Raw genomic sequence first — 24,759 nt, 5'->3', positions numbered from 1 at the left:
CCTCGGCGCCGGGGTGGGCTCGCCCGCGGCAGCCGGGGTGTGGTGTCCTGCCGTGCCGTCCCCGTGTGCGATGGACTGGCAGGTGCTGACCAGGGAGCTCTCCCTCTACCTGGAGAGCCAGGTCCGCGTGGGCTTCTTCGGCTCCGGCGTGGGCTTGTCCCTGGTACTGGGTTTCGGTGTCGCCTACGCCTGCTACTACCTCAACAGCATCGCCAAGGTGAGCGGGAGGGCGGCGGGGCGGGCGGGCTCCGCAGGTGTCCCGCCGATGGGGACAGCCTCGAAGGTCACCGCGACCCACCGCCCGCAGGCGAGGGGATCGCACCTGAAACGGCTGGGGGGGAGGGCAGGGCTCTGCGGCCGCACTGTCCTCCTCAAATCCTCGTCCGTCCCCTGGAGATGCCGGCCCGGGGTCCCGACCGGCCGAAACCCCGCTCGAAGCCCACACGGGCCCGGCAGCGCAGCCTCCCCGGCCGCCGGGGCTGCGTCTTCCGCAGGGGCCGCCGGTGACCCCCGGAGGCCGCCGGCCTGCGGTGAGGGAGGGCTCCCCTGGTCCTGCTCCGTCTGGCAGGGGAAGGGGCTCCGGTCTCGGCAGTCCCCAAAATGCATTTGTACCAGTTGGAGAGCTTGGCCGGGTGCCATGCTTTGGAAAGGGAGGTTAGGAGACTGCCCTGCACAACACAAACCCGACCTACTTGGTTCACTAACAGGGCAAGCGATCAAGTAGTTTTGCTGCCCTTGTGTCCCCGTCGGTACCATCCTAAGTACCTCTGGGGGCACCATGGCAGCGTTCTGGGGGCTGGAGCACTCTTGGGCATCTCCTCATCAGCAGTAGTTTTACAGATGAATTAGGCAATCGCAAATTACTTGGATACAGTGAGCCTGACGAGATCTGAAGTGGCCCCCTGGTGAGAGCGCCTCGTTGAATGCGTAATCAATTGAAAATACGCATATCAAAAGGGTTTTGACCGTCGAGGCCCTGAGTGTTGCCACAGTCCTTCAGAGAACCGCTGGGAACATAGCCTTCCTCTTCATAGAGAAGAGAGTACTTGATTTTGGTGAGAGGAGAAAAACGAAGGGAGGATGTGCCATTACAGCTGTTTATGTGGAATGGTTTTTCTCAAAGCAAGTGTTATTGTCCTATTAATGCTTGTATGTTGAGCAGTCATTGTGACAGAGAGGTATAAGAAATATAGTTGGTAAAACCTGAGCTGTTTGGAATAGAGGGACTTTTCCTTGTTAATTGGTAAACAAATGGAAACTGTAAGCAAATTGTCTACATGCAGAGCATTATTAGAGAGGAGGAACCGATGCACTTGTGTACTGTAGAATGAGATGGGAGGAGAAGCATCCTACCAGGTTAAAAAAGGTATTGCGGTCAAAGTGCATGCATGAATTAAATGTCATTTTTGTGTAGTCCAAGAAAACAGACTTGGTAAAACCTTTCTTGTTTACTAAGAAACAGCATGATTTTAATATGTCAGTGAAGATACAATGCTGGTAAAATTAGAGATAGATCAGTATGTTATTAGAAATGGGTAAGGAATCCATTATGCTTAATGGGTTTCACTTTTTGCTTGGGCATTTTGGCATTTTGTTTGGTTTTCATTTACTTCTCTCTGTACCATTAAAGGTAAGAGCATTGCAAATGATTATATGAAATAAATTAGTTCACTGAGAGAGGATTTAAATAAGCTTTATTTCTTTGTTTTTTAATTTGTTTTAGAAGAATGTCCATGTCTGACTGTAGTCTCTTTTCCTAGAAACCCCAGCTGGTGGCAAGCAATGACCGTTTCTGCCGCTTTCTCGAGGAATATTGCCCTGTTGTGACAGAAACTTACTATCCCACGATTTGGTGCTGGGAAGGTCGGGTGCAGACACTCCTGCGCCCCTTTATCACATCTAGACCCCAAGTACAGTACAGGAAGTAAGTGCCTCCATTCTGGAAAGTGATTGATTTGATATCCAGCTGTTCTCTTACTCTGTGTCACACCCACTGTCTTTGCTCAAGTTCGTGCCTGGTTTTTTTTTGCTTTATGCCCACCTTTACAACTTTGTCATAGACTTGGAACTACCTTTATCGTGGATTCAATATGAAGTAGGTTTGAAAGGTCAGTGTTCCCAAATGGGCCTATTTTAGTTCAGAGTTTTGTAGCACTGAAATATGGGTGACAATATAGGAACTGATGTGGTTATGTGTGCACAGGTTTACACAGTGGATGAGGTGTTAAAAGACCTCTGGAGGTCAGCTATTCCAGCTGCCCTGCCTTAGCAGGGTCACCCAGAGCCAGTTGCCCCAAATCATGTCAAAATAGCTTTTGGATTTCCAGAAGGATGGTGACTACATGATACCCCTGGGCAAATTGTGCCAGTGCTCGGTGGCACACTCTCACATTGAAAATTTATTTCCTGATATTCAGAGGGCACCTCCCATGCTTCAGGTTGGGCCCATTGCCTCTTGTTCTGTCAGTGGGCAACACTGAAAGGAGCCTGGCTCCACCCTCTTTGCACCCTCCCTTCAGGTACGTAAACACATTTCTAAGTTCCCCTTGAGCCTTTTCTTCATGCTGAGCAGTCCCAGTTGTCCCAGCCTTTCCTCGTAGGAGATAGGCTCCAGTTTGTTCATCATCTTTGTGGTCCTTTGCTGGATTATCTCCAGTATGTTCATGTCTGCCTTGGACAGAGCTGGACTCAGTACTCCAGATGTGGCCTCACCAGTGCTCCACAGTGGGGCAGGATCATATCCCTCAATCTGCTGGCTATAGTTCCTCCTAAGCCTCCACAGCCTCCAGACATTTGGCCATCTTTACTGCAAAGGCACATTACTGGCTCGTGTTCAACATGGTGTCCACCAGGAGCACCCTCAGGTCCTTTTCTGCCAAGCTGTTTTCCAGATGGGCAGCCTCTCCTGGTACATGGGGTTGTTCCTTCCCAGGCCCAGGACTTTGCACTTCCCCTCACTGAACTTTGTGAAATTCCTGTCAACTCATTTCTGCAGTCTGTAGAGGCCCTCTGAATGGCAGCACAGTTACTTGGCTTATCAAACATTCTGGTGTTCGAATGCCATAATTCTGCAAAGGTCATGCAGTCACTGTATCTGTCCATAAAACCAATACATTCTACCTTAACCGTAGCACGGCCACATTCAGCCTTGTTTTGAATATACAGAACTTCTGGGATTTCCAGAGTAACTTTTACCTGTGGAGTTTTTGTGTTGTGTTCTTTCATGCCTGAGAGGCATGCCTAAAGAGGCAACATTTCCCTCATTCTAAGAGGGGAAAAATCCCTTATATTTATTTTTTGTCCTCAGCTGATCTCTTTCACACAGAAATGAGACTTAGTCTGGCAAATGAGGCATTTGGCACAAGACCTAAGGAGAGGGACTTTTATGCACCGGAACCTGGATGCAACACAAGTTGTTTCAGCTCTGCTTGCACGGTAGAATAGATTTAGCATTTAGCAGCTTCCCTTAGTTTTAGTAACTAGGAAACATTTCAGTGGTATGGCCATGTCTACTTCTTCTAGTCCTTCTTGTACACTTTTATTTCAAGGGTTTTGAGAAAAGAAACATAGTTCCATGGAGCAGTGCTTATTTTGCACCATTTTAGATTGTGTTGGCAGTACTAGCAGTGCATCTACTTCCCATTACTGAAAAAGGGCAAAGCTGAGCTAATGATTCCGACAAGGCTGGTCACCTTTGAAATCTGCAGTAGTCACTACCAAGAATTTCAAAAGAAAAATCAAATGCCAGGTAGGCTTATATTTCAGCACTTTCCACACCAACTCCCTCGAACCGTTCAAATATGAATATATTATATTTTATCTACATGTTTGGCTATCTCTTCTCTATTTGGATAACTGCTTTTATAAATTATGAAAGTAAAGTAGCACTTTATCTGTTCAAATTTCCAGGAAGTGGGAAGATTTGTATGTTTCAAAAAAAAAAAAAAAAACAACTGAACTTTTTAGTCATTGTTTAATGCATGCATATGTTCCAGAGATATTACAGTATTTGTTGCATTGTTAAGATATATGCAGTAAGAGTGCATTCTAGCACAGTTTGTAGTGATACGGGGTGAAAGATGCCGTACTGTGTGTCTGTGTTCTGCATGTTTAAAACATAACCATCCATTATACGTTCTACTTCTTTGGATGAACAGGGAAAAAAATTGTGGTAAATGCTTACAACATTACCCAGTGTGCTATCAAAAGATTCTTAGATGATTCAAAGGAAATCTGCAGTACACAAAAATGTCTGTATAAAACTCAAGGCAGTGCCAAAAATCCATTAGTTACAAGCTTCCAGTACATCAGCAGCAATTTATGAAAGGCCATGTCTTCATTTACTGACTTCATTTACTGAACAGGAATTACCCTGCAAATTGACTGTTCTAACTCTTGTCAGCTGTAGGTGTAACTCTTTCTGACTCCAGACATGCCTAGTCAGGTGGCACTTTGCGTATTACAACATAATGAAAAATGCAGAATTCATACCTCTTAATCTGTAAACTGCAAGTACTCTTAATAGCATGTATGTATTTTTCAATCTGATCAGTGTTGTCTTAAAATGTACCTTTCAGTGAGCTCATTAAAACAGCAGATGGAGGACAGATTTCGTTGGATTGGTTTGATAATAATGACAGCTCATACTATCCCGATGCCAGCACAAGACCCACTGTCCTGTTATTGCCTGGCCTGACAGGAACAAGCAAGGAATCCTACATTCTTCATATGATCCATCAAAGCGAAACACTGGGATATAGGTACTGTTGTTTTTCATTGCTGCTCATTTTGCTGCCTCTGGTAGGATCCAGTATCAGTATGTATATGTATCAGATGCTATCCTAAGGCAAATGAGATCTGAATACAGTAGTTTATGTAAGAAAGTGTTGTTAGTAATAATAATCATAGTGGAATTATATAACAGGCAGTACATTAGTATCTACAGATGTGCCCCAGAGATTGCAGTGAATGCCAGCTAAGTCTGCACAGGGCTTTGCTGCTGCTTCTATAGTTATTATATCATATTAGGTGGTAACCTTTACACTTTCTAGAGAAAGGGTTTGTATTCAGCTCCAAGAAGACTTGTGGGGATGGGTTGCTGGCAGTAGGCCTTGGAGGAGGTCAGCTTCTGAATGCCAAAATTGCTTGATTCAGCAGCCTCAAATTCCTGGGTGCAGAAAGGAGAGCTAGCCTACTGTTACTGATGGCTTTTGAGGGGGTCTGTCACCTCTTCATTGTCACTGTGTAATTTAGTTTCATTCTTAAGGCTTCTGGTCAGATTTGGGTAAAATAAGTGGATTAGTCAATAAGTAGACTCCTTTATGTAACCATAATGCTGCTGCTGCACATTAAAATAAGTTGTCATTGTTCCAGGATCTGTATTTGGAATATTAGATTTTGTCTTTGCAGATTGGCTTCTGGTGCTGACTCCAGTAAGTTCTTCGAATATGTATATATTAGCTTTTATCTACATGTTTGGCTATCTCTTCTCTATTTAGATAACTACTTTACTAAATTATGAAACTATTTAATAGTTCAAAGTACTTTTTAAATCACCTTAAAACTTAGCAGTAAAAAATATCAGAGGAAAACCCTGAAACCAGCAACTTGTTACTATTAATTTTTAAACTGGAAGTTTTATATGCATGTCATCCCCTAAGGGAAGAAGGTAGAATATTATAAAGTGGAGCTTTATGTCAGATTTCAAGAGAATGCTCTAATTTTGTTTTTAAATAGCAACATTTGATGAAAACATAAAAATAAATATTCTTTCATGCCTTTAACCTATCTAAGTATTTATATTATTTAATAAAATTATTTCAGTGAGATGGTAGAAGAGCAATAGAAAAGTAATATTTATTGAGAAAGTATGGATTCTTAAATCATGGTAATACTGCTAGAAGATTGAGAGACTCCCACCAAGAGAGAGAGACCAGAAACTTCTGTTGTACCAGATTTAAAAAAAAAAACATTCCCAAGAACCTGCAACAGATCCAGCTGTCATTATCATTTTGACTTGGCTCATTTCTTCCAATTTAGTAGAATTATGTAGCTTTGGGGGATGTCTACACACGGATCTCTGACATTCTTTTTTCAGAGCACAGCTTTAGGCTGGGCCCTGCACTGTCAGAGCTCTTTGCAGAGTGCAGGCAGGACATGTCTGTACCACCTTCAGCTAAGCCTTGGGGTTCTCACCCTGCAATCTGACCTGGACAAATCACAGAGCTCTGGTAGTCCCACTGACCTCAGTGAACTCCATTTTGGTATAAAGCTTGTTCCACACAGGTCAGCCTCTCTAGGATCTGTAGGTCTGTAAATATTTATGTGCTGAACTTATTCATAGATGTGGCTCATTTTCCTTTATGCGTTTTCATTTTTTTGTGTGCTTAAGTTATCTCTTCTGGTGAAATTAACAATGTGCACAACTGAATTTACTGTCTCAATTTTCAGATGCGTGGTTTTTAACAATCGGGGAATTGCTGGCGAGGAGCTTTTGGTAAGGATGCCTTCTAAGATAAACATCTCTCACTTATAAGTGGTAATTATGAAATCATTTGTGCCTATTTGTACAGTTGGATTTAAATGAGAGAAACTCAGAGCATGGGTTGAAAATGCAGAGAAGATAATTCAGCCATCTGGTAGATCAATCATGTGTCAATATTAATTTTTTGTTTTGAAACCCTAGAGGGTCAACTGGTCAACACACAGTTTTTTTTGAACATTTAATTTTAGGAAATTATTCAATTAATAATATCTGTAACACTAAAATGAACAATCCTTACATTTCCTTTCCAAAAATAGTGCAGTATCTAAAATGTGCACAACTCTGCTCAATCATTGCAATTTTCTCCCCTTGATTTAACATACATATCCAGATATAATCCGCTGTAATTTCTTTCCCAGTTTAAACTATATTTTTGATATGGTTAAAAAGATGTGCCATTAAAATTGATCCATACTACATGTTAGTAAATTAATAACCAGCTTTACATGGATAGAAGTAGCCTGAAAGTTAAATGCGTTCTTGTATTTTTCTCAGCAATCATGACACAAACTCAGCTACAGAGGACATTTTTTTTGGGGACAGAAACATCATGTTGGCTTAGAAATAACTGGCCATTCCTCAGATGAAAAAATCTTGAAGCTAAACGTTTTTTGCAGCTAGGGACAAGGCATGATGAAATATTGCTGAATAAGCTTTGTTTTTTCATATGCGTTCTGTTGACAATTCTGCAGCTGGAATGAATGTGCATAATACTCAGTATTGTTTAGCATTTTTTTAATCCCCTGGTTTCAAACTTTAAAAAGCTCAGAATGTTTTTCCATAATCAGATAAAGCATTTCAATGCAAATATTGCCATGTTAAGAGTAGTTTTCTGCATACTTTTGGAGATGGATCTACAAAGCAGTTTTGTGACACACAAAGTCCTTATTGATGAATTTCTGAAACATTTAGAGAAAAGATCCCTTGTTTGGATACATTGTGTGTATTTTACTGTAATCGGATTTACATCTTTAAGCTTTATAGGTTCTTGTGGTGCAGCAAACCAGCTAAAATTATCACATTTTCTGCAAAGAGGTTTCAACACTTTAGTATAAAATCCCTACTTAATGAGTCTGAAGCATAATTAAGCACCACAGTAGAAGTTAGTTATGTAAGCAGTTCTTTTTCTAGTCACTTTAAAGATAGATTCAAATTTGCAACAAATAATAGTTACTTAAAGAATACTGTACTCATTGATTCTTGAAAGCTATTGTGAATTATTGCTCTGGAATAATCAAATATCATATTGACCACAGCCACTGTGAGCTAAGATGGTATTTTAAAATATCTTCATACAAAGTGTAAATAGCTAAACATTAAACTGTCTGGAATTACTTAAATTTAAAACGGATGCTATATCTTTAGTGTTATAAATTTTAATCAAATACACTTTCACTTAAAATATATTAGATGCTACTTACCAAAAATAATTTATTTTTCCTTGTAAGGTTGACAATTTAATTAAAATAAAACACATTCACACTGTTTATAATGAATAGGATGTTAAACAGTGAAGAGTGATTAATGTGGATGGGAAATGGAAATGCAACATAAATGGAAATTAAAAATGTGTTTAGTTTTAATTATCTAGATTTAGCTTTTCTTTCCATTTCCTCATCTTTGACGTCAACATTTCAATATTCTTGTTAAAGGTGTTCTAAGTAATTAGTTTAGTGTTGTTAAAATCACCCACAAATAGCTAGGCAGTTTAAATAACTGAAAGCAATTTAAAAAAATACCCTTGAAATCCATTGTTCCTTCAGGCAACAGAAAAGTTCCATTCACTCATAGTTATGTATTTTTATATTTAGTGTTAATGTGTCACTGAATTTTGGCAGTTCAGCCAGTACCTATGGTTAAGTCCAGGTCACTAACATGTTCCGAGCAGCTCTAAAGTTAAAAACTTTATTTCTCTGTAGATGAGGTCTGGACAACACCATTAGAAAAAAAACTCATGTCACTGATTCTTATGGTGCCTAAATGGACTTGTCTCCCTCAAACTGCTCCAGATAGTCCCTCAGGCTGGACTGTTCCTGGTATCTGTGCAGGAGAGGCTCAAAAGTTGTGCTTCTCCTTCAATAGCAGGGAAGTGGTTAACCAAATCTTACCCAAAGGGTTACCAGACCTGATGCCAGCAGAAGTCATTCCAAGTCTCAGTTCAGGATTTAAAGAGACACTAGTGATGGATAAAGAACAGATAATATATGTTTCATTGCTTTAGTTAATTGAATAATTTGCTAAATTAAGTAAACCACACTGGAGAATTTATTGACCCGTTTATTTGGTTGTGTTGTACATAAAATCTAAATATGGGTTAGTTTTCAGATGCTGGCTGGCAGAACTTGAAATCTAATGCTCTTTTTTGCATTTGAATGTGGGTGAATATAATTTCCTTTTCTGTATACTACAGCCTTTATAATGTTTCTATTTCCATGGGGTATTTTAAAAATATCAGTGTCTATCTAGTTCTGATCTAGTTCTGTCTAGTTTAGCACATTGTTCTCTCTTCAGATTTTGTCTAATGACCTGGAGGTTGCAGATGCTGAAGATACCTGTCACTGCTTTTACTTTGTAATGATAACAAGTATAACTCCTTCCTTCACCTCCTTGTGAAACGTTCTGGATTTCTATTTGCTATATAGTGAAGCTTCACAATAAATGCTAAATTTATCTTCTTATATAATGATCCACTGTTCAGTTTGCTTTGTCCTTAAAGGATAATACAAAAGCTTATGATGGCATTTTTTTCCCTCTTGACTCCTTACAGACACCAAGGACTTACTGTGCAGCTAACACAGAGGACTTAGAGACTGTTATTCATCACGTGCACAGCTTGCACCCCTCAGCTCCACTTATGGCAGCAGGTGTTTCTATGGGAGGGTAAGGTTGTGTAACACAAGCCTCAGCTTAACTGTGATCATAAGACTGGTGTAGCCTGATTGTAAATTATTACTCTGGAATACTTGCATTGCTTACTGACCTGCAAGCAAGTTGGGTTTCTCTCCAACAGTTAGTATGCAGAAGACTTTTAGAAACTTTGTATCATTGAGGCTTTGCCTCTGTGTTAGGGAAGGCTGAAATTGGCAAACATTTAAAATCTGGGGGGAGAGGGGTGGAGAAAGACAGGAAACAATGACAGGCAGATTGACAGCTAAACAGGCAATACAGTCTTTGGAAACTAGGGAGGCTGTCTTCAGAACAGAGGGATATAAAATAGGATCTTGAGCTAATACACCACGTTTCATAGCAACCTCTGGCAATAAGATTTTTCTTCACTCTGTATTCTGCAGTGTGTGGGTAGGTTAGGCTGGAAGAGGTGTGGATATCTGCTCTGTCTGGCTCAGAAGCAAGAAGCAGTATTGTTGTTCAAACTGATATGGATTGGTAGAGCATGTGGTGTTAAGACTTGCTTGTCCTGGCTTCTCTCCAGAAAGCACAGTGAAAACAATGATAGCACAGTTTCTTAGGAAAAAAAAACAGTGCTAGAATAAAGCAGAAATATTCCAGCAGCTTCTTTAACAAAAATCATAGCAGAGGAGACTTTTCCTTAAGAGTACTGCAGACACAGTGGTAACTTCCTGAGGCTTCCCTTTTCTCTGATAAATTTTGTGGAGGATGGGCAGATACAGCCCACATACATTGATATTAATATAGATTACTATATATTGACATTAATCTATCAATGACTTGTAGGAGCTTTGAGATAAATACATATTTGTTCAAGACTGGTATTTTTTGCTTTTTTGTAAATCTTTAGTCACTAGGTTCCCTGTTCTGTTGAACAGTAGTTCCAGGAGGGAAAAAGGCTAGTCAGCCTAAGTTCAGTTCTTTAGGAGGATCCTCTGGGAGCCATTTCCAGGCATATGGGGAATAATGGTGACTGTTTTCATCAAGGACAAAACATGGCCAGGTGATCTGATTGCATTCTATGAGGAGATGACTGGCTTCACAGATGAGGGGAAAGAAGACAATGTTGTTTGTTCTGGATATATTGTTTGTTCTGAGTCATCTTTTGCACCCAAAGACTTACAGAAGCTGTTCTTGCTGCAGAAACCTTTCCCTTGTCTTCCACATCCCTTGCTTGTTCCAGCTCCAGCTGAACTTCATTTTTCCTAACTGCATCCCTGCATGCTTGGGCAATGACTGCTTTCCCAGGTAGATGACCTGTCTTCCACCTTAAGGATACTTCCTCCCTGAAATTGGTCAGAAGGGTTTTTTTCCTCCATGTGGTCTTCTGCTACTCTTGCTCAACTTCCTGCATATCAGAATGTATCACACTTCTGCTTTATGTTTGGTTATCCTTAAAGTTCCCTTTGCTCATCAGGGCCATCTAATGCAAGATCTTGCCAACCAGATCCCTGGGTAAATGAAAGCCAACTCTCTCCAGTATTATAATTCTGCTGCTTACTTTACCCACTTACTTCTCATCTTAAAAATCCACTATCAAATAATCTCAGTGGCCAAGACTGTTCTCTACCTGACCAGTTCTTCCTTTCATATGAATAGCCGATCCAAAGAATATTTTTCCTATTTAGATCCTTGATTATATATAAAAATATTGTCCTCAACACTCTCCAGAAATCTGGTCTGCTTGTGCCTTGCTGTGGCAGTTGATGCTGGGATAGCCACAATTCCCTGTGCCTGGCAATTATGAAGGACTGAAAGTGTGGTAGAAGCTGGCAGTTCTGAGACTGGTACAAAAGGCCACATCAGCCCTTAGTGTCATTTCTGTCCTTGGCTTATCCAAAATACTGGCAAAGTCTGTTACAATGGCACAGGGAATCTGTGTTGTGTACCTGGTTTATATGTAACCAGCATCACTGGGCAATTTTAGGCAAGGTGTTCCATCTCCCCCCTCCAATATGTTTTTAAAATCCTGAACCAAAACCAGAAAGCAAATGCTTAATTGTACAGAACACTGGAATAGTCTATAATCATTTACATGAGAACTGTTTCCTTGCTTCAAAATTAATTGGAGCATTGCATATTTAAAATTAAGCAGGAGCAAGGATCTCAACAGGGACATACTGCAAAAATCATCCACTTGTCTTAAGCTTACAGGAATTTTTTATCATCTATTGCTTTTCAGAATTTTCTGAATAGTCAGATAATCTATATTAGACAGATTTGCCCCAGTTAAGAATTAAAATAGATGCTCACTTCACAGACATATATAAATGTAAATGAAAGACCACCTGTTCTACTATCTTCTGTAGGTATTATTGTGGAAAAGGAGTTCATTTTGTAACATAAAGATTCCTATGCCTTCTCTCTACCACATATTCTCTGTGAATTCTGTTAGGGAAGTGCTGCTTCTGCTACTGCAACTTTTTTGGTTGGTTTACTGGACTGCCATCCTATGACATGGGAGGTAGTGCAGAGGGATAAAGTCTCTGTGATGGAAGACTGGTTCATAATGTCTTTTGTAAAGGTTGCTGTCTCCGGAAGTACAGTAGAGCCAAGGTACAGAGGGTGGCAATCCAGGGAGATATCTTAATGTTACTAATCAACTGCAGTTGTTTGTGTTGAAGATCTGGAATTAAAATGCTTGTTGGAAACTTTATGGTCTCGGGCAATAAAGTAAGACTTAGAGCTTTTCCTCCAGTATTTTTGTTTTACTCTCTTCGTGCTGTTTTATTTTTTCTACATTTGAAGGGTAGATACTTGTCAACTCCCCCCTTTTCAACTCAAGTGAACATTAGCAGTAGAGACCGTAAGTTGCAACTGGTCAGAAAGACAAGACCTGAGCCATTTATTTGGGTCATAATTTTGTTTATCTAGTTTTTTTCATTATCCAAGACTTCATATATTTTGTGTTAAAGAAGAGCTATGTTCTTTCTTATGTGTGAGGTGGGGGAATGGCACTACCTTAATCTCAGAAGACTTCTTCATAGTGAGGCAGGTGTGCCAGGGCCAGCTTGCGTTTGTCAGGCACACAGATCAGGTTTATCACATCAGGGAGACCAAGAGCTTGTAAGATGATAAAACTTACTAACACTTGGGAATACTTGTTCCATGAGTAAGAATCATTTGACTTTTCCCTCCCTTTAGTGATTTAAGTAAGACTAGTAACTACATTTCTATTTCTAAATGCACTCCTACTCACACCCTACCCTGTTCCTCTCTGATAGTGGAGAAAGTAAACTTCATGAGTCATATGTTGATTAGGTGACTGCCTTCTGGGTGTACTAGGCACAACTGTAGGACTCATACAAGAAACTATAGAAAAACAGACAAAAACATGGCTGTTACATTTACTCTAAATTGAAGCAAACAGTTTGATAGTATGTATGTTTCTGTTTTTCATTTGTAGCATGCTTCTTTTAAATTACCTGGGAAAAACTGGCAGAGACACTCCTTTAATGGCAGCTGCAATTTTCTCTGCGGGTTGGAATGTTTTTGAATCTATAGAATCTCTGGAGAAGCCATTAAACTGGCTTCTTTTCAACTATTACTTGACCACTTGTCTACAATCCTCTATCAGCAGGTGAGTTGCCTTCTGAACTATTTAGCAAGGTGGAAGGATTTTAAGATGAGATGGAAAGGAGGTATAAAAAAATTGGCAAAATTAATGCTGTAAGACCTCTAGTTGTTCTTTGTGCATTATTTGGTAAGTTTTGAAATTGGAAGATCTTTCCAAGAAAGTTTGTCATCAATGTGACTAAATTTATATGCTGCTCAAGGGACTCACAACAAGCCCAATTTACTTCTGTGTCTATAGATGAAGTAAATGGATTTTTAAAATTTTTAGACTTGTACATATTCACTTTGAGTAGATTTGCATATATAATAATTTTTTAAGTTGGTATTGGCTGCAAAAGCACAGAAAGACCTAGTTCATCATTGGCTTTATAAAACCAGGGTGTATTTTGTATTCCCAAATATTAAGTTCTCTTATCTTTGGCATCTTTCTCATGGCTTATGCAGATTTTTACTATGTTGCTGGATGTACCTACATATGGATGAACAATTATTCTGGTCTTGGATTCCACATTATTCATATGATAGAAAATTAAAAACAAGCAAGTTACACAGTTACTTCTATAAATGTATCTGCAAAGCAGAGAACTTCTATGTTTGTTTATATAACAAAAATACAAGCCCTCAAATTTTTACATTCTTCTTTTTAGGCATCGACAAATGTTGGAGAAATTATTTGATATGGATCTTGTGATGAAGGTATGTGAAATTGTTACTTCTGCTTGAGCTGGATGCTGTTTTCCAAATGCTGACATAGTTCCCTATTTGAATTCTGTACTTCAGGCTAGAACTATTAGAGAATTTGATAAGCAGTTCACTTCAGTCATGTTTGGCTACCGTTCAATTGATGATTACTATGAAGATGCTAGCCCATGTCGCAAGCTGAAGTCAGTAGGAATTCCAGTGTTATGTCTAAACTCTGTGGATGATGTTTTCTCACCAGGTCATGGTAAGTTTAGGCTTTTTAAAATATATTTATCTGTATATGCAGTCATTAAGACAAAGCACATAGGTTTGAGAATAAACTCGGACCTATGTGTAGAAGTGTATTTAAATGTTCCTTGCACGTAGGATCAAAACTTCCATGGAGGGCTCAGTCTTGCACATATAAAACAGATGATGATGGAGAGACTTGATTAGTGCAGAAGTATATGGGATGGCCTCATTAGTCATTAGTGGAGTTTTACAGTCAAAAGAAAGAAAGAGGCACATTTAGGATGTGAGTTTTCTCACTGTAAGAAAGATACCAGATGTAGTGCCCTCTCAGAAGCGCCTGTTTCTGTTACCAAGTAGGAGGAGAACCCATAAAAAAGGAACTTGGATTCTGATGTCATTCTGTCTGGATGTAGACATTCAGAATCCAAACTGTAAACAAGTGGGTTTTTTTAATTGCCATTCTTTGAGTTCCCTACAAAGAATGTGTGGGAGTTTCTTATGTTTGAGATGATATGAAATCGTCATCTGTTGATCTCAGAGTTGCCTCCCGTGCCTGTAAATTAAAAGTAAAAAAAAAAAAAAAACCAACTAAATTAGATTAGTTACATCTAATCTTGTAGGCCAAAATCTAGGGTAAGGAAAAAGATGCACACAAGGTGAGCTCCTAGATGGAGGTAGGTTGAAATGAATAAGAACCATCAATATCAGCTAAGCAACAGGCTGAAAACTCCATTTTCTATTTTCTTTCTGTTTCATGCCAAACATGTGGTCATTATGAACATTTTTCTTTTCCTCTGAAAATCAAAACCCTGTTGCTAACTATTCTGAAAATATATGCTTGTTCCTGTGGTCTGTGTATTGGTTATAGCTTCTGAGAAGAGAAGGAGAACAAAAGCTAATGTAGGAGAAAACCACTAAAATGAACAGCTGTTTGAGGCAACAGTCTTCAGCAATGAGCACCTGACACCTTTAAAATGTAATTTATACAGCTGATTTATTTCAGGGAAGTTTTCTTCTGCCACCACAAGTGGAGTGAGATTGTTGCAGAATGAGTCATGGAACCAAAGTGAGCAGGCAAACAGATCAGAACAACAAGCAGAAATTAAAGAACTGGAAGAGACTCTTTGTGTGTACTGTTTGTCTGTGTGCAGATGTACAATACATGCAAAAACATGCACACGTTACTATTTCTAGTTTGAAGACCAGTTAGAGACAAATGTTAGAGACATAAAAAGGGCTGCTCCAGTAGATTGCACTAGAAAAAGTCTGATTTTTTCTTCTCTAGAACAAAAAGCATCCATGCTTTGCATGAACAGTGTAAAGAGGTGACAGACACCTAGTATGAGGGGAAAAAATGGTGACTCTAGATTAGCCAAACTACCTATCCTTTACATTGGCCAAAACAGAGGCTTAAAAAAAAATAAGGTCTGGGTAAACGTAGCAGTATTAAAGTGGAATACTGTATGTAACTTTAAAAAATAGCAGTTCAAAGGCTTTCTGAAACAGAGTTAGTCCCTTTGTATTTATTTTCTCTGTGGGATTTTTTTTCCTTGAAATCAGACAGTTGCTTGTTCTCTCATAAGCTTATAATGGCCTGAAAATGAGAATGGATGGGCTGTGACCCTAAAATCTATGTCCAAATATAAAATCTGGCTAGTGATTCTGAAGATAATTTTAATAGGTCTTAGGACTCTGGACATGACTTTCCCCATAGCACTGCAGGGAGTTCATCTGCTGTGCCTTGTTTCTTTCACAGAGTATCTGAGAGAGGGAACAATGGCTTCACCACTTTGTTTAGCATTAGGTGAGTTTGTGGTTTCTGCCTAAAGTTAAGTAATAACTGTGGCAGGGTTTACCTAGTTGGCATAGTGACAGCAGCAGTAAACCAGTCAGTGTGCCTCAATTCCTGAAAAAATTTGTTAATCTTTCCCAGCCCATTATGACTGGGACTGAGACATTTGTTGCCTAGATAAAAAATAGTGCAGGTACTCCAGCCCCCTTCTATCTCCAGCTCTCAAGAGCCAGCTATTGATCTGGCCCTATGACATTCAATCTGAACACCAGAAAACACTATTTTACTGTAAGAGTGGTCAAATGCTGGCATAGTTGGTGTGGTCTCCATCTATTGAGATACTCACAACCTTATGGGACACAGCCCTAGAAAAGCTGCTGTTGGTAACCCCCTGCTTGAGCAGGAGGTTAGACTAGATGATCTCAAGAGGTCTTTTACAGCCTCAGCAGTTCTGTGATGTGTAGTTTGAGTTCTCAAAGATTGAGTCCCCTTAGAGTACAGCTGTAGTAAATCTCTCAATCCTTGAAGCTCTTTTGTTAAACTAACAAGTCGTGGTGAACAGTGGTATGGCTGTTTGTGTAAAATTAGGTATCTAAACTATTGTGAGGATGCCTTAGAAGTCTTGACATGTAGAGGGGGGTGAGGTAGAACACCAGTACTTCTGAAACAAGAACTGATAAGAGTCTATTGTACTGACTGTCCATCTTCTCTTAAAACTCTGACAGTAACCAGTCTTTCTCCATGAAGATATTTGGGTGGTTAGGCATCCATTTATTCCTTGTCCAGACAGTTAATGCTGTTAGCTGTAAACCCTTGTACTTGTGGAGACAGGTTTACCTCAGAAAGGGCCACCAGGATGATGCTGATTTCCTGCTAATAGCATGACTCTGTTATTTCTGTCTATCCTTGGCTCCCTTTTCGTTTGTGCTGTGTACCCTCAGTAGGAATCGTTGTGCTGGCAGGAGACACAGAGCACCCCAATTAGCAGCCTGGGATTTATGTCTGCTACCATTAGTTAATGGAGTTTGTTGATCTTGACATCTTCTGTGAGCTGTCTTAAGTTAGCAAACATTAAGGGCTGGTGTTACTCTTGGAGGTGACTTTATTCTGGCAAATGGCATTTTTTTTCTAACTTAAAAACTTCTATGTGTGGACACACAGAAGCCTGTGGCAACCAAAGGCAGTTTCCACTCACAACTGTATCATGGATTCAAAGCCACAAAATTCATACTCATCCAAACCCCAGCCTTTTGTTAACTTTGGGGACTGGTTATTTCACGCCTCATTTCTCCCAGTAATACCAGCTTTTAAGCTACCTTCCAGTTCTCTTGTAGATAGCTGTAATTTCCAAGAGCTGGGAAACTGGCCTAGAAAACTCACCAGGGAGAAAGCTGTGCCAGAATTCTTTTGTATTTAAATAGTTTCCATAAAGCCAGGCACATCTATCTTATAGTAACAGAGTTTGAGGGATACTAACCGAAGTCTGCTTTGTCACTACATATTGTGGACCTAAAGAGACACTTCCCTTAAGTGCAGATGCTGCCTCAGTTGCTTGTTACTACCTGATCATTTCTTCTCATGTGCTTTTTGGTACACTTTGTACTTCCCAGCAGTTATTTTTAAATATATTGTGAAAATGTGCCATTTCACCTCAATCCAGTATTATGAAGAAGCAATCAATTTGCAGTCCTTCCTTAATGTTGCTGTTTAAAGTTCACAGAGCTTGGCAGCTGATGTATCTGTAGTTTAATTCTGGAATGCAATTCTCATATTGCATAATACTGACTAATGAAAACAAATGCTTTCTTCATTGCATGGCACTTCTCTCACCATAACATTTAAACAAACCACTGCTTCAGGAAATATGTAATAAAGCCAAGTCAAGCCCTTGTATTTTGTAAATGTGAAAAATAAATCAGGAAGATGGTGTGATAGCATTCATTATCACTGTCACATTTAACTTTTCATCTGAAGTGGCATTTTTCTCTGAAGAGACTTTTTAAGCAGTGTATTAGGCATCTGACTTGAATTTCACTGTACTAAGGCTTAGCTAATTGCTGCCGATGAGCATTGTGCCCGAGCTGGAAGCCTGCCCTTGGAGCTAGGTACCATGCCAGCTCCCTCCTGATCCACTGTGACAAATAAGTGCATGTCTGAGCTCAGTTATATATATTTTATTGAACTCTCTGAAGCTTTTGTGTCCCCCTGAATTCACACTTGAATTGTTTTAGGTGTTAGTGTACATCTGTTATGTAAAAGAGCACAGTTGAATGCAGTTGTCAGAAGAGACCAAATGACCAAGACAGATAATAATTCAGTTAAAAGTTTAAGGAGCAGAGAGAAATCAAACAAAAAATGGAATGTCTGACAGCAGTGACTTATGTGTTTTTTCTTTTGTTCTTTAAGAAAATAGTAACTTCTGTTTGGCAAAGAATGTACAACAAATTGGTTTTGAATGAAGTAATTCTGCATATAAGTATTCACATTGTTGTTCTGTGATCACAAATCAGGTCTGTGCTTGCTGGATCAAACAGCAGTACAGATTTTGGCCAAAAGAAACTCAAGTACAAGGTTATGTGTGGAGAAAAATGAACAGTGGTATCTTTTGGCATGCAATCCTATCTCCTAGAACGCATACATCCAGTGCTCCATTCATCTCCCTTTTACATTGCAAAATTTACTCTGTTGCATTGTGGTTTTATTTACTGGATGGCTACCAGTCCCTAGGAACAGCCTTGAGAAAAGTACCATGGCACTGCCAAGCATCATTTGCATTTTGGCACTGAGGAGCAACTCAATTCTCTTCTGAGAACCTCCAGAGCAAGAAACTCTGCTGGGGAGGAGTAACATAGATAAATAGAAGGAATTTCAGGATGGGGAAGATGACATTTCTAAAGACCTGCATGTGGCTTGCACCTTTCCAGGCATGGAAAATAACCAGCATCCTAGCGCAGGACTGGTAGGCTTCCAGGAAAGAGCCACTGTAGCTGTGTGGAGGCAGGCAGCACGTGGCACCCACTACAGTATTGCCAACCAGTTTGAGAATGAATGACCACCAGCAAACTGATTTGGGAGCTATGATTACACTGGCAACCTCTGAATGACAGACATGCAGAGGTCATGGGGAGATTGGTGGCCTGTAAGGCTTCCCCAGCTGGGCTGGCACAGTAGAGAAGACATTTATTATGATCTCCTTTTTATCCCTCAGCAAAGCAGTTTCTTATCAGGAAGGGACATTCTCCCTACATATTGCGACTAGTCTGCCAAACTGAATGACGCTCATGTTTTTGCCTGTTTAGTGAGTGAAGAGGTATGTTCATGCCAGTTAGCAGCTGATCCTGAATCTCTTACTACTGATGTGGTTCTCATGCCTATCTCTGATACTTGGAGGTCAATCTGTCTCTCCTCACATAGTCCTTCTCATACCCTTGCACAGAAGCCTGTTTATTAGTCCCCTCAGTGTCCAGGCAGACAGCTGCAGAATGGGTGTGGGAAGTGTGATTCATTGCCTGAAGCAGGCATGGGGTTTGTGTCTGATCCCCAATTCTCTCTTGGGATTCTGTTTAACATGGACCACAGACTACTGGAGTGAAGAACAGCAGATGGCTTGGTACAGATAAGTGGGGAAATTTCTATGCAGTCAGCAGAAGGTGATGTGAATTGCAGCCACTCTCTTTGTACATGGCAATGTGTTCCTCCACAGAATCCAAAAGAGGCAGATCAGAGATTGCTGAGCAGATTAACTCAGGCAAAACTCCAGACAAGCACGTGCTGAGTCTGAAAATGATGCATGTGTTGGATTGCAAGAAATAACACATTGTTTTCTTCATCTCATGTTCTCAGCATGTGCTATTCCCCAGTCTAGGCTTTTACATCACTGACTTTTTAGTCCGGCCGCAGTATTGCTTTAAAAGGGCCAGATCCTGAATACAGTATTTTCAGTTTTCCAACTGAACAAAAGAAAAGCCAAGGATTTCTTGTAGAAGCAGTAAGAAGCACAGTTTCTTTCTCCTAGTAAGGAATCAAAATCACTTAGTAAATGCTGGAATCTACAAACTACTTAGATGCCTGCAATTTTTAAAGGAGGGAAAGAGTGGAAGAAATGGATAGCACTGAGTAGCAAAGAACCTCACATACATGGCAAGAGAGCTCCCATTGCTCTCTGGAGCTCAGTTTGTGCTCCCCCAGGGTATGGTCAGGTACCTTATGTTATAGGCAAGGAGTTTGTAACACACCTTCACAACAGACACTAACCCAGCTGTGCAGGCAGTTGGTTTTGCATCCGTGCTGGGGCCCTGAAGTGGAACAGAGCGTGTCGTTCCAGGCACTGCTGGTAGGGACCTCTGAGGCACAGGCTGCTCCCCGGCTCCACAGGTCCAGTGCTTCTGCCCTGATCTATTTTAAGTTGCACAGCTGTTCGCCACAGTCATTGCACTCAAGTTCTCCTGTGACTTACTCTGGCTGGGGGTCCTTTTTTGGCTAAGCAAAGGGTTACTCTGCTCCTACTCCAGTTGCTGAAAATGAAGGCAAACTGGCATCTCAAGGACACAGCTATGAGTTTGCCAGCACCCAAATGAAAGTAAGGAGCACATCTATGAAGAAGGCAGTAATATGCAGAGATAGAGACTATTGAAGGATAATGACCTTTGTGACAGCAAATGTATAAAGGGGTAAAGGAACAGACTCCTAGAAACAGGAATGAGTGGAAGGTGTCTCTGAAGGAAGTGCAGTCAGAAAGGGATGAGAACAACTGAACATGGCCAAAATTGAATCTGATTCAAAAATACTTTAAAGTAAATGAAGAAGTAATATAAATCTTGTGAACAACTTGCTGCTTAGTGTTGTAGTGACAAGGCATTTTTAGTTGAGCAGTATATGACTTAAAAACAGAATTATTTTCTTGTCATAACCTTTTTTAGACAACACAGTGAAACTGTTACTATTCCCTTCTTTGGACACAGTTTTTTTGTTTTGCTGTCGCTTTTTCTGTCAATCTTGAATAACCAAAAATCTGTACGATTTTTATTTTTTTCTGTTTCATAAAGTTTCTTACTTGAAAACTGGAAATTTGAAATGCATTCTTTACTGAAATGTGCTGAGATTTCTGCTCCTTCAGATGTCTACTTAGCATACCTAAAACTCCAGAGGAATTTGCTTAAATAACTTAATTTTTATAGATCAGTGGTGTTTGCAGTCTTCATGTAAAGCTGCACTGCTGTGTTAGCCAGTTCAAATGATACCAGGGTGATCCCATCACACCGAGTATCCTTTGTAAAGTCATATGCTTCCTCTGGTGTCAGTCTGTGCTAAGTGACCTCTATTTTCCTTCAGAAAGGGAACTGCCCAGGTGGTGAAATTGATTAAGCCACACATCTATGCAGAGTCAAAATAGGAGGCACTGAAGCCTCCCTCCTACACATTTCCAGATCAGTGCATATCTCAGATGTCATTCACTGATGACTTTAGGCTAATTGTAGGCCATTGCCACCTCACTGAAGGCTGACTGTGGCTGCCTCTATTCAGATGTTGGCATTAATATGGGGAGCTAGATTAGGGTGCTAATCAGATCAGGAAAACTAACCCAGCAAAAGAAAAATCCTTCTACTATCCAGTCTAATAATCTACATTCTAAAATAATTTCTAGCAGTCACTATTCAGTAGAGAGCCACTAATCTCCTGGGTGGCATGGATCAGCTTTCTGTGTCCTTGTACCGTTGTTTGCCCCTTCTTCTTTCTCTGTTTACCTTGTGTCTTAGATTATGGGCTCCTCAGGGCAAGAACCATCCCCCAGTGTGTTTGCATGGTGTGCTCTAAACATGCAGGTGTAAACATATGGCAGATCAGATATAATGTAATCTTTTATATTAGCTGATAGGATATCCTACAGACTAAATCTTACCCTGACATTAAAGGTTCTGTGGAGTCTCACACAATTGCAATTGAGGTCCCAGTTCATCAGCTTTTCTAAAGTTGAATATTGCAATAACAGTTAAAAATTAAGAGGGCTGATTGTCCTTTTACTTACACTATTTATAGCAAATCCTAAGTATGCATTAACATGGGTGCTGTTCCATCAGTGTGAGTGAAAGACAGATGAAGCTGGAATTTTTACAGCAGCCAGGGAAAAAAAAAAATCACACAGTTAAGGTGAGTTAATGATGAAGAGAAAAATGGGTTTTAATACAGCTATGGTTCTAAACCCTGATATTTAAGTGAATATTAGGTAATACATTTAAGTGTATATTAATATTGTACCTATTTATTCGTACATAATATGAGAAATGTTTAAGAGAAGTTTTTCAATGGCTGGCATTTCATAGAAGGTAAAGGACTTAAAATGTTTTTTCCTCCCTTTTAGCTATACCAGTAGAAACTGCCAAACAAAACGCAAACGTAGCTTTGGTTCTGACTTCATGTGGAGGCCATATCGGTTTTCTGGAAGGAATATGGCCAAGGAAGTGCACTTACATGGACAGAGTCTTCAAGCAGTTTGTGCAAGCTGTGTTTGAGCATGGAAATAAAATCTTTAGCATGTAGCTTTGGACCACTGTAATAGCACAGTGGCACATTCTGACAAGGGCAGTTAAGCTTAGTGCACAAATTTTAACTCCTGTAAGCCAGCAAATGGATAAAGTCTATTACTACATGCAAAAATATTTTTGCCTAAGATTTTGTAGCAAGAAATTAAATATTATGTTGTCACTTTTATATTTATTTTTAATATGCCTTACTAAGAATGACCTTAAATGAAACAGCGTTCTGCATACATCAAATTGCACTTAACCAAAACTATCAAGTAGAGAGATTATAATTCCTCAGGATTTTAATTTAAATCAGTATGTATTTAGGAGACTTTATTTAGATGGCTTTTATTATTAGAATGGCAATACTCAAAAGAGCTTATATTATCCTGTCACATATAGTACCACTTGGCCCATTCCTTAGAGCACTAAAGGTGAAAATATTAAAATACTACAACAAAAGGAGGGATCAAATAAAAGTACTGATTCTTCAAATAAGTTGAAATTTCAGCATGTTATTCCACAGCATTAGACTGATACCTGCTTGTGCTGTTCTGCCCTGAGAATATTCAGATTTAGGACTGTTTATTGTTTTTTAAACTATGTCAATGCCATACTTGTCTTACATGGTTATTTTTTAAAGAGCTAATTTATAGTGTTTACATATAACCAAAAGATTCCTTTAAAACAGTACTGTAATAACTTATGTAATTAAAAGACATTTTGCATTTCAGAGTTTATGTAAAGCTGGGTGTTGTCACATAAGTAAGTAACACATACTTCATATAACTGGTAAACTTGGTGATTGAACCTGCTATGTTTATATTACCTTGCAAGAACATTTCAGTTTTAAAGAATAAATATTAGAGCATCAAGAAATTATTATATAATCTGCTTTAGATTAAAAAAGAAAAACAAATTCAAAGCTTTTGTCTAATATCATTTCTGAAAAGAATGGAACAAACTGTTTAAAGAAAGTTGGGATGGAGGGTCATAGTCGTGCCTCTGGTTTGTTTATTTGGTCATTTGTCACCATGTTGGCAGTAGGTTGCCAAATCACTGGAGCCACTGCAAACCAACTTCTGCCCTAGCAGCTGACAAGTTGTGAGGGTGGCCAAGGCATCACGGTTCTCCTGAGCCCTGACAGAGTGACAGCCGGTGTGCAGAAAGGACAGTTGGACAGAATGGATTTGGAAACTACTGGGAAGCCCTAATTTAGGGCATACTGAAATTTAGAACAGGCCCTTAAGCAGCATCTCTGGAGCTGCCATCTTTTGCTGATCGCTGATTTGGCCTAGCCACATACAAGAAGTCAGGAAAGATGCCTCTGCATTTTTATTTTTATCTTTTGAGCGGGGTCAGTACAAGAAGAAAATGCAGCTAAAAAAAGCAAGTCAGGTCTTTTGTCTCAAGCAGTACGTGAACACTCCTCTTGCAAGGCATGTTTCCTAGTAACAGCAAAGGAAGAACAAAAATACTTTTTGTCTTTAGAAAAAGAAATTAGGACATGCTATACAAGAGCTGTTTTGTAAGGTAGACTGTTGAATTAAGAAAATTAAAAAGTATTTCAAGTTTTGACTTTTCAAACAGGCACTTCCCCAAATAAGGAACTCTTATTTTTTCTCTAGTAAGAAAAATGAGGAACGTGACTTGCAAAAGCAAAATGAAATTTTTTGCATGCTACTACAATACAGAAAAATAGCATATTAGTAGGGTGCCTTATTTATTCTTGTATTCATTTCCAGGTTTTATGTTCATGAAAAAAAAAGAGCAATAAACAGTGTATTTAGTGTTATATTTGTAAAATTGTTTAGGTACAGTACTGTTCAAATTTCAGCATATAGTATTAATAAAAATAAAACCACTTACATTAAATCACACCTTACCATTTAAATAAAAGTATTATGATTAATGCCAGAATTTCTGTCTCTCTGCACTGTCTTAATTTAGGCCTGATCCCTATACAGATCTCCATGAGACAGTTATCTTTAAAGCTGCATCAAGCAAAAATCTGTGAAGCTGGTGTTCCCCCCAACCCCCTGATGTACAGTGCCCTTGTATCTCATTAGGGAAAAAGCACAGTGTGCAAGGTGGTAACAATCAAATTTTAATATGAGTATCTTCAAGCTTTCCCAGCCCGATTTTCTGAAACAAAAAATGCAGACACCTCAGTTCTTACAGGGTACACACAAGCTAGAAGCAAGTGCCATAAACATTTTTGCTGTGTAGTAACTTTGTACCTCACACACAGTTTTTATAAAGTGAGCCAAAGTCCACAGTGTGCCCTCTATTCAAAACAGTGTGAATTCACAGGGTCTTTATTTGGCTTTTCATGTGATCTGAGTATCCAGGCATCAACAGAGATAGGTAATGCTGAAGGTGGGAGAAAGTTGTTAGTTCTCAATGTACTTTTTACTGAAAAGATGGAGTAGAACAAAAATGAAATTCCTGCCCACGAAGGCTGCAGACACCTACCTCTTAAAAAG

At 39.6% G+C, this 24,759-nt stretch overlaps 1 protein-coding gene across 2 annotated transcripts; it reads left to right on the top strand.

The window, feature by feature from the left end:
- ABHD3 (abhydrolase domain containing 3, phospholipase) lies at nucleotides 1-24,193 on the top strand. Of its 2 annotated transcripts, none has more exons than XM_063167362.1 (9): nucleotides 1-217; nucleotides 1,761-1,924; nucleotides 4,578-4,760; nucleotides 6,451-6,496; nucleotides 9,312-9,424; nucleotides 12,858-13,031; nucleotides 13,675-13,723; nucleotides 13,808-13,973; nucleotides 15,717-16,087. In XM_063167362.1, the coding sequence occupies exons 1-9, from the start codon at nucleotides 71-73 to the stop codon at nucleotides 15,785-15,787; spliced, it is 1,113 nt and encodes a 370-aa protein (XP_063023432.1). In that variant the 5' UTR covers nucleotides 1-70; the 3' UTR covers nucleotides 15,788-16,087. The 2 variants fall into 2 exon arrangements, with proteins under 2 accessions (XP_063023432.1, XP_063023422.1); XM_063167352.1 differs by lacking the exon at nucleotides 15,717-16,087 and adding an exon at nucleotides 22,111-24,193 and having other exon boundaries at nucleotides 3-217.
- The last annotated feature ends 566 nt before the right edge of the window (nucleotides 24,194-24,759 follow it).

The sequence above is a fragment of the Melospiza melodia genome, chromosome 1 (assembly GCF_035770615.1).
Source record: "Melospiza melodia melodia isolate bMelMel2 chromosome 1, bMelMel2.pri, whole genome shotgun sequence".
Taxonomy (NCBI): domain Eukaryota; kingdom Metazoa; phylum Chordata; class Aves; order Passeriformes; family Passerellidae; genus Melospiza; species Melospiza melodia.
Note: the sequence above shows the minus strand (reverse complement) of the source record. Positions and strands in the feature narration are given on the sequence as shown.

Excerpts from the sequence above, each read along its gene's own strand:
- ABHD3 (XM_063167352.1), top strand. The coding sequence starts at position 71 with ATGGACTGGCAGGTGCTGACCAGGGAGCTCTCCCTCTACCTGGAGAGC. Across the intron at positions 6,497-9,311 it reads TTGCTGGCGAGGAGCTTTTG|ACACCAAGGACTTACTGTGC; the intron begins GTAAGGATGCCT and ends GACTCCTTACAG. Across the intron at positions 13,724-13,807 it reads ATATGGATCTTGTGATGAAG|GCTAGAACTATTAGAGAATT; the intron begins GTATGTGAAATT and ends TCTGTACTTCAG.